At 49.6% G+C, this 10,000-nt stretch overlaps 1 protein-coding gene across 12 annotated transcripts in view; it reads right to left on the bottom strand.

The window, feature by feature from the left end:
• LOC118938861 (glutamate receptor-interacting protein 1-like) overlaps positions 1-10,000 on the bottom strand; it is a 738,669-nt gene that overhangs the window by 35,028 nt on the left and 693,641 nt on the right. For all 12 annotated transcript variants that reach the window (XM_036945416.1, XM_036945417.1, XM_036945409.1 and 9 more), the window contains one exon: positions 1,711-1,780. In XM_036945416.1, coding sequence (XP_036801311.1) covers positions 1,711-1,780 — 70 coding nt within the window. The remainder of the gene's footprint in view (positions 1-1,710; positions 1,781-10,000) is intronic.

Below are 10,000 nucleotides of genomic sequence, written 5' to 3'. Positions count from 1 at the left end.
TGTGCAGAGCAACATTCATAGTGTAGTTTAGTGGAGTGGTGGGCAGAGCAACATTCATAGTGTAGTTTAGTGATGTGCAGAGCAACATTCATAGTGTAGTTTAGTGGAGTGGTGTGCAGAGCAACATTCATAGTGTAGTTTAGTGGAGTGGTGTGCAGAGCAACATTCATAGTGTAGTTTAGTGGAGTGGAGTGCAGAGCAACATTCATAGTGTAGTTTAGTGGAGTGGTGGGCAGAGTAACATTCATAGTGTAGTTTAGTGGAGTGGTGTGCAGAGCAACATTCATAGTGTAGTTTAGTGATGTGGTGTGCAGAGCAACATTCATAGTGTAGTTTAGTGGAGTGGTGGGCAGAGCAACATTCATAGTGTAGTTTAGTGATGTGGTGTGCAGAGCAACATTCATAGTGTAGTTTAGTGGAGTGGTGTGCAGAGCAACATTCATAGTGTAGTTTAGTGGAGTGGTGTGCAGAGCAACATTCATAGTGTAGTTTAGTGGAGTGGAGTGCAGAGCAACATTCATAGTGTAGTTTAGTGGAGTGGTGTGCAGAGCAACATTCATAGTGTAGTTTAGTGGAGTGGAGTGCAGAGCAACATTCATAGTGTAGTTTAGTGGAGTGGTGTGCAGAGCAACATTCATAGTGTAGTTTAGTGGTGTGGTGTGCAGAGCAACATTCATAGTGTAGTTTAGTTGTGTGGTGTGCAGAGCAACATTCATAGTGTAGTTTAGTGGAGTTGTGGGCAGAGCAACATTCATAGTGTAGTTTAGTGGAGTGGTGTGCAGAGCAACATTCATAGTGTAGTTTAGTGGTGTGGTGTGCAGAGCAACATTCATAGTGTAGTTTAGTGGAGTGGAGTGCAGAGCAACATTCATAGTGTAGTTTAGTGGAGTGGTGGGCAGAGTAACATTCATAGTGTAGTTTAGTGGAGTGGAGTGCAGAGAAACATTCATAGTGTAGTTTAGTGGAGTGGAGTGCAGAGCAACATTCATAGTGTAGTTTAGTGGAGTGGTGTGGAGAGCAACACTGAGACAATAGTGTTGCTGTATTTTTCAGATAATTTACCTGTGAGCAGTTTGATTGGTTGATTGGTGTATTTACCTGTGAGCAGTTTGATTGGTTGATTGGTGTATTTACCTGTGAGCAGTTTGATTGGTTGATTGGTGTATTTACCTGTGAGCAGTTTGATTGGTTGATTGGTGTATTTACCTGTGAGCAGTTTGATTGGTTGATTGGTGTATTTACCTGTGAGCAGTTTGATTGGTTGATTGGTGTATTTACCTGTGAGCAGTTTGATTGGTTGATTGGTGTATTTACCTGTGAGCAGTTTGATTGGTTGATTGGTGTATTTACCTGTGAGCAGTTTGATTGGTTGATTGGTGTATTTACCTGTGAGCAGTTTGATTGGTTGATTGGTGTATTTACCTGTGAGCAGTTTGATTGGTTGATTGGTGTATTTACCTGTGAGCAGTTTGATTGGTTGATTGATGTATTTACCTGTGAGCAGTTTGATTGGTTGATTGATGTATTTACCTGTGAGCAGTTTGATTGGTTGATTGGTGTATTTACCTGTGAGCAGTTTGATTGGTTGATTGGTGTATTTACCTGTGAGCAGTTTGGTTGGTTGATTGGTGTATTTACCTGTGAGCAGTTTGATTGGTTGATTGGTGTATTTACCTGTGAGCAGTTTGATTGGTTGATTGGTGTATTTACCTGTGAGCCACGCTGCCCTTCTTGATGTCGGAGATGATGAGAGCGTCCCCAGGTTTCCTACTGGATGGAGCTAGGAGCAGAGGAAGAAAGGATGGACGTATGAGAGAGAGAGAGCAACAAAACCACAGGCTTAAACCATTAACAAAACCACAGGCTTATACCATTAACAAAACCACAGGCTTATACCATTATCAAAACCACAGGCTTAAACCATTAACAAAACCACAGGCTTATACCATTAACAAAACCACAGGCTTATACCATTAACAAAACCACAGGCTTAAACCATTAACAAAACCACAGGCTTATACCATTAACAAAACCACAGGCTTATACCATTAACAAAACCACAGGCTTAAACCATTAACAAAACCACAGGCTTATACCATTAACAAAACCACAGGCTTATACCATTAACAAAACCACAGGCTTATACCATTAACAAAACCACAGGCTTAAACCATAAACAAAACCACAGGCTTAAACCATTAACAAAACCACAGGCTTATACCATTAACAAAACCACAGGCTTATATCATTAACAAAACCACAGGCTTAAATCATTAACAAAACCACAGGCTTATACCATTAACAAAACCACAGGCTTATACCATTAACAAAACCACAGGCTTATACCATTAACAAAACCACAGGCTTATACCATTAACACAACCACAGGCTTATACCATTAACAAAACCACAGGCTTATACCATTAACACAACCACAGGCTTATACCATTAACAAAACCACAGGCTTAAATCATTAACAAAACCACAGGCTTATACCATTAACAAAACCACAGGCTTAAATCATTAACAAAACCACAGGCTTATACCATTAACAAAACCACAGGCTTATACCATTAACAAAACCACAGGCTTATACCATTAACAAAACCACAGGCTTATACCATTATCAAAACCACAGGCTTATACCATTATCAAAACCACAGGCTTAAATCATTAACAAAACCACAGGCTTATACCATTAACAAAACCACAGGCTTATACCATTAACAAAACCACAGGCTTATACCATTAACAAAACCACAGGCTTATACCATTAACAAAACCACAGGCTTATACCATTAACAAAACCACAGGCTTATACCATTAACAAAACCACAGGCTTATACCATTAACAAAACCACAGGCTTATACCATTAACAAAACCACAGGCTTAAATCATTAACAAAACCACAGGCTTAAATCATTAACAAAACCACAGGCTTATACCATTAACAAAACCACAGGCTTAAATCATTAACAAAACCACAGGCTTATACCATTAACAAAACCACAGGCTTATACCATTAACAAAACCACAGGCTTATACCATTAACAAAACCACAGGCTTATACCATTATCAAAACCACAGGCTTATACCATTATCAAAACCACAGGCTTAAATCATTAACAAAACCACAGGCTTATACCATTAACAAAACCAACTTGTGAAAATGGCGTCTCATTCATTTCTTTGGTTGCATTTACACAGGCAACCCAATTCTGATATTTTTTTTCAGATCAGCTCTGAAATAGAGATCTGATGTGATTGGTCAAAAGAGCAATTAGTGGGAAAAAAATCTCAGAATTTGTCTGCCTGTGTAAATGCAGCCTTTAAAGTTGATGAAAAGTGTATCAGCCCAAAGTATGGTTGGGCTGAGTGCCTTACAGGAAGGGAGGAAGGGTATCTGTTTTGAGTAAACAACTTCCCTCCCCTCTTCTCCAACCCATAATATTCCCTTTAGTCCTACTCCTCTCCTTCCCTCCCTTATACTCCCCTCCCTCCCATCTCTTCCCCTCTGCTCTCCTTCCCCTCTCTTTCCCTCTGCTCTCCTTCCCATCTCTTCCCCTCTGCTCTCCTTCCCCTCTGCTCTCCTTCCCCTCTCTTTCCCTCTGCTCTCCTTCCCCTCTCTTTCCCTCCCCTCTTCTCCTTTCCCTCCCCTCTTCTCCTTTCCTCTCCTCTCTTCCCACGTACTCCACTCCCCATTATATTCCCTCTCTTCTGCTCTCTTTCCCCTCTCCTCTCCTCTTTCCCTCCCCTCTCCTCCCCTCCTTCTCCTCCCCTCCCTTCTCCTTCCCTTCCCTCCCCTCCCCTCCATTCTCCTCCCCTCCCCTCCCATCTCCTCCACTCCCTTCTCCTCCCCTCCCCTTCTCCTTCCCTTCCCTCCCCTCCATTCTCCTCCCCTCCCCTCCCATCTCCTCCACTCCCTTCTCCTCCCCTCCCCTTCTCCTTCCCTCCCCTCCCCTCCCCTCCCTTCTCCTTCCCTCCCTTCTCCTCCCCTCCCCTCTCCTTCCCTCCCCTCCCTTCTCCTATCCTCCCTTCTCCTTCCCTCCCTTCTCCTTCCCTCCCCTCCCCTCCCTTCTCCTTCCCTCCCCTCCCTTCTCCTCTCCTCCCTTCTCCTTCCCTCCCCTCTCCTGTACTTCACTCTATATTGTAGTCTGCTCAACAGTTTCAGTCCACTTCAGTCCATAAACAACCACACATTACCTCCTCATCTCAGCTGACAAAACCACAGTGCTGCCTGTCGTTACTGCAGCTCTTTACCTGACCTGTCAAATTGCCAACTCAGTCCTATTGTAATTCTGCAGGTGCTTCCTGTGTCTGTCTATATGTCAGAGGAGAGACAGGAGAGATGTATTTTCTGCCTGCTATGAAAGAGACACATCTCTGTGGCCCGGGTGTGTTGTGAATGTTAATGTGTGGAATCCAGGGACTGCTTGGTGTGATGTGGAGACGTCAGCGCTGTTGACGGGGTTAACAGTGGAGGGGATAGAGGCGTTCTGCAGGGAGTCCACTATTTTAACTGGAGGCACTAGAGTAAGACGGTTACTGGTCCAATGAGCGAGCAGGGAGGTAAAGGTGAGGGGAGGGGCTACCTACAGAACACTAGAGTAAGACGGTTACTTGTTCAACGAGCAAGCAGGGAGGTAAAGGTGAGGGGAGGGGCCACCTACAGAACACTAGAGTAAGATGGTTACTTGTCCAATGAGCGGGCAGGGAGGTAAAGGTGAGGGGGTGGGGCCAGTGGTGGAAAATCCTGCAGGCAAGGCTGAAGATTTAATTGTATTTCTATGGCTACAGAATTAATTATATATCTATGGCTACAGAATGAATTATATTTCTATGGCTGGAGAATGAATTATATTTCTATGGCTACAGAATGAATTATATTTCTATGGCTACAGAATTAATTATATTTCTATGGCTACAGAATGAATTATATTTCTATGGCTACAGAATGAATTATATTTCTATGGTTACAGAATTAATTATATTTCTATGGTTACAGAATGAATTATATTTCTATGGCTACAGAATGAATTATATTTATATGGCTGGAGAATGAATTATATTTCTATGGCTACAGAATGAATTATATTTCTATGGCTGTAGAATGAATTATATTTCTATGGCTACAGAATGAATTATATTTCTATGGCTACAGAATTAATTATATTTCTATGGCTACAGAATGAATTATATTTCTATGGCTACAGAATGAATTATATTTCTATGGCTACAGAATGAATTATATTTCTATGGCTACAGAATGAATTATATTTCTATGGCTACAGAATTAATTATATTTCTATGGTTACAGAATTAATTATATATCTATGGCTACAGAATTAATTATATATCTATGGCTACAGAATGAATTATATTTCTATGGCTACAGAATGAATTATATTTCTATGGCTGGAGAATGAATTATATATCTATGGTTACAGAATGAATTATATTTCTATGGCTGGAGAATGAATTATATATCTATGGCTACAGAATTAATTATATTTCTATGGCTGTAGAATGAATTATATTTCTATGGCTGCATTGCAGAAATGTCTTTCCTCCCGGTGGAGAGTTGGTTGGCTGACTCTGCTGAATCCCAAATTAGACCCCTTTCCTCAGCCTCGAGCCTACAGGAAACAATGGGTTCCGGTGGTGGTGGTTGGACCAAACAGAGAGAGAAAACACACACACACACGCACACACGCACGCACGCACGCACGCACGCACGCACGCACGCACACACACAGAGAGAGAGGAAATTGCCTCAGGGTACTGTTAGCCATTATTGAGTCACTGGTCTATCTGCCAATTAAATCTCAGCAAATACTAGTAGGTCTGCATCCCAAACGGCACCCTATTCCCCTGCAGTCCTGCAGGAGCCAGCCACCAGCCCTCTAGTCCTCCAGGAACCAGCCACCAGCCCTCCAGTCCTGCAGGAACCAGCCACAAGCCCTCTAGTCCTACAGGAACCAGCCACCAGCCCTCTAGTTCTACAGGAACCAGCCACCAGCCCTCCAGTCCTGCAGGAACCAGCCACCAGCCCTCTAGTCCTACAGGAACCAGCCACCAGCCCTCCAGTCCTGCAGGAGCCAGCCACCAGCCCTCCAGTCCTGCAGGAACCAGCCACCAGCCCTCTAGTCTGGCAGGAACCAGCCACCAGCCCTCCAGTCCTGCAGGAACCAGCCACCAGCCCTCTAGTCTGGCAGGAACCAGCCACCAGCCCTCTAGTCTGGCAGGAACCAGCCACCAGCCCTCCAGTCCTGAAGGAACCAGCCACCAGCCCTCCAGTCCTGCAGGAACCAGCCACCAGCCCTCTAGTCTGGCAGGAACCAGCCACCAGCCCTCTAGTTTGGCAGGAACCAGCCACCAGCCCTACAGTCCTACAGGAACCATCCACCAGCCCTACAGTCCTACAGGAACCAGCCACCAGCCCTCTAGTCTGGCAGGAACCAGCCACCAGCCCTCTAGTTTGGCAGGAACCAGCCACCAGCCCTACAGTCCTACAGGAACCATCCACCAGCCCTCTAGTTTGGCAGGAACCAGCCACCAGCCCTACAGTCCTACAGGAACCATCCACCAGCCCTACAGTCCTACAGGAACCAGCCACCAGCCCTCTAGTCTGGCAGGAACCAGCCACCAGCCCTCTAGTTTGGCAGGAACCAGCCACCAGCCCTACAGTCCTACAGGAACCATCCACCAGCCCTACAGTCCTACAGGAACCAGCCACCAGCCCTACAGTCCTACAGGAACCATCCACCAGCCCTCTAGTCCTGAAGGAGCCAGCCACCAGCCCTCCAACCCTACAGGAACCAGCCACCAGCCCTACAACCCTACAGGAACCAGCCACCAGCCCTCCAGTACTGCAGGAACCAGCCACCAGCCCTCCTGTCTTGCAGGAACCAGCCTCCAGCCCTCTAGTCTGGCAGGAACCAGCCACCAGCCCTACAGCCCTCCAGGAGCCAGCCACCAGCCCTGGAGGAACCAGCCACCAGCACTGAAGGAAACAGCCACCAGCACTCCAGGAGCCAGCCACCAGCCCTGAAGGAACCAGCCACCAGCCCTGCAGGAACCTGCCACCAGCCCTCCAGCCCTGCAGGAACCAGCCACCAAGCCCTCCAGCCCTGCAGGAACCAGCCACCAGCCCTGCAGGAGCCAGCCACCAGCCCTCCAGCCCTGAAGGAACCAGCCACCAGCCCTGCAGGAACCAGCCACCAGCCACCAGCCCTCCAGCCCTGCTGGAACCAGCCACCAGCCCTCCAGCCCTGCAGGAACCAGCCACCAGCCCTGCAGGAACCAGCCACCAGCCCTGCAGGAGCCAGCCACCAGCCCTCCAGGAGCCAGCCACCAGCCCACCAGCCCTCCAGGAACCAGCCACCAGCCCTCCAGCCCTGCAGGAACCAGCCACCAGCCCTGCAGGAGCCAGCCACCAGCCCTCCAGGAGCCAGCCACCAGCCCTCCTGTCTTGCAGGAACCAGCCACCAGCCTTCCAGCCCTGCAGGAACCAGCCACCAGCCCTGCAAGAACCAGCCACTAGCCCTCCGGGAACCAGCCACCAGCCCTCCTGTCTTGCAGAAACCAGCCACCAGCCCTCCAAGAACCAGCCCTACAGGAACCAGCCACCAGCCCTCCAGCCCTCCAGGAATCAGCCACCAGCCCACCAGGAACCAGCCACCAGCCCTCCAGCCCTCCAGGAACCAGCCATCAGCCCTGAAGTAGCCAGCCACCAGCCCTCCAGGAACCAGTCCTCCAGCCCTGCAGGAATCAGCCACCAGCAATCCAACCCTGAAGGAGCCAGCCACCAGCCCTGCATGAACCAGCCATCAGCCACCAGCCCTCCAGTCCTGCAGGAACCAGCCACCAGCCCTCCAGCCCTGCAGTCCTGCAGGAACCAGCCACCAGACCTCCAGTCCTCCAGGAACCAGCCACCAGCCCTCCAGTCCTCCAGGAACCAGCCACCAGCCCTCCAGGAACCAGCCACCAGCCCTCCAAACCTGAAGGAGCCAGCCACCAGCCCTCCTGTCTTGCAGGAATCAGCCACCAGCCCTCCTGTCTTGGAGGAACCAACCCTCCAGCCCTGCAGTCCTGCAGGAACCAGCCACCAGCCCTACAGCCCTGCAGGAACCAGCCACCAGCCCTCCAGCCCTCCAGGAACCAGCCACCAGCCCACCTGTCTTGCAGGAACCAGCCACCAGCCACCAGCCCTGCAGTCCTGCAGGAACCAGCCACCAGCCACCAGCCCTCCAGCCCTGCAGGAACCAGCCACCAGCCCTCCAGCCCTCCAGGAACCAGCCATCAGCCCTCCAGCCCTGCAGGAACCAGCCACCAGCCCTCCAGCCCTCCAGGAACCAGCCATCAGCCCTCCAGGAACCAGCCACCAGCCCTCCAGCCCTCCAGGATCAGCCATCAGCCCTCCAGCCCTGAAGGAACCAGCCATCAGCCCTCCAGTCCTCCAGGAACCAGCCACCAGCCCTCCAGTCCTGCAGGAACCAGCCACCAGCCACCAGCCCTCCAGCCCTGCAGTCCTGCAGGAACCAGCCACCAGCCCTCCAGTCCTCCAGGAACCAGCCACCAGGCCTCCAGGAACCAGCCACCAGCCCTCCAGGAACCAGCCACCAGCCCTCCAAACCTGAAGGAGCCAGCCACCAGCCCTCCTGTCTTGCAGGAACCAGCCACCAGCCCTCCTGTCTTGGAGGAACCAGCCACCAGCCCTCTAGTCCTACAGGAACCAGCCACCAGCCCTCCAGGAACCAGCCACCAGCCCTCTAGTCCTACAGGAACCAGCCACCAGCCCTCTAGTCCTACAGGAACCAGCCACCAGACTTCCAGTCCTAATATGAAGTTAATTTTGAATCTGTGCTGCATTTCTACTGCTCTGACAAAAATAACGTCTAAACACAAGCCTTTAAAAACAGTCTTATCTCTGACCTCCCTGCCTCTATAGAGACTATAATCTGGCCAATGTCCAAGTGAAGAGGAGTTCAACAAGACAAGATGTGTAGAGAGCTGCAGAGCCCTGCTAGCCTTTACAGACTCCTTTAATAGATCAACTATCAGCTACACAGAGATACAGACACAGCAGTACAACTCTTAGAGAAGCCATGAAAGCTCCAGGCTGTGTCCTATCCCCTATTTAGTTAACTCCTTTTGACCCTCTGGTCTCCGGTCCCCTATACTGGGAGTAGGGTGTCATTTGGGGCGCACGCCCAGAGTTCCAGCAAAACAAATGTCACATAAAGAAGCTGACACCCCGGAGAGAGTTGTCGAGCCTTCAGAGAGCCTTTGTAGATCCTCAGAGCGCGGTTCGGTTCGCAGGATGCTGTTTCCGTGTTCTCTCTGTATCACAGACAATAACTCAGCAGAGCATCCCCAGTCTCCTTCCTCCATTTCCCTTTTATCTCTCTCTCCCTCCCCCATCTCTCTCTCCCTCCCCCATCTCTCTCTTTCTCTCGCTCTCTCTCTTTCCCTCTCTCTCTCTCTCTCCCCCATCTCTCTCTCTCTCCCTCCATTTCTCTCTCTCTCTCCCACCTCGATCTCTCTCTCTCTCCCTCCTCCATCTCTCTCTCTCTCCCTCCCTCCTCCATCTCTCTTCCTCCTCCATCTCTCTTTCTCTCTCTCTCTCCATCTCTCTCTATCTTTCCCTCCTCCATCTCTCTCTCTCTCTCTCTCCTCCATCTCTCTCTCTCTCTCCCTCCTCTCTCTCTCTCTCCCTCCATATCTCCCTCTCTCCCTCTCTCTCCTACGGAGTGGTGAAGACGCCTTGGACAGCCAGCTGGCCTCACGCCAGCCTGTGGAGAGACACAGAGGACACGCCATTGCGAAATGCGGAGACAGACGCTGCACCGGGGACAGAGGGAGTGTTAGTTTGGCATGAGATGTGGAGAGACACAGAGGACACGTCATGAGATGTCTTCTCTCCTGGAGAAACACAGTCCTCCTTTGATATGACAGCATGATGGACTTTCTTACAGAAGTAACAGTCGATCCTCTTAA

Source organism: Oncorhynchus mykiss, chromosome 15, assembly GCF_013265735.2.
Source record: "Oncorhynchus mykiss isolate Arlee chromosome 15, USDA_OmykA_1.1, whole genome shotgun sequence".
Classification (NCBI taxonomy): domain Eukaryota; kingdom Metazoa; phylum Chordata; class Actinopteri; order Salmoniformes; family Salmonidae; genus Oncorhynchus; species Oncorhynchus mykiss.
This window is presented reverse-complemented; position numbering and strand designations above follow the sequence as displayed.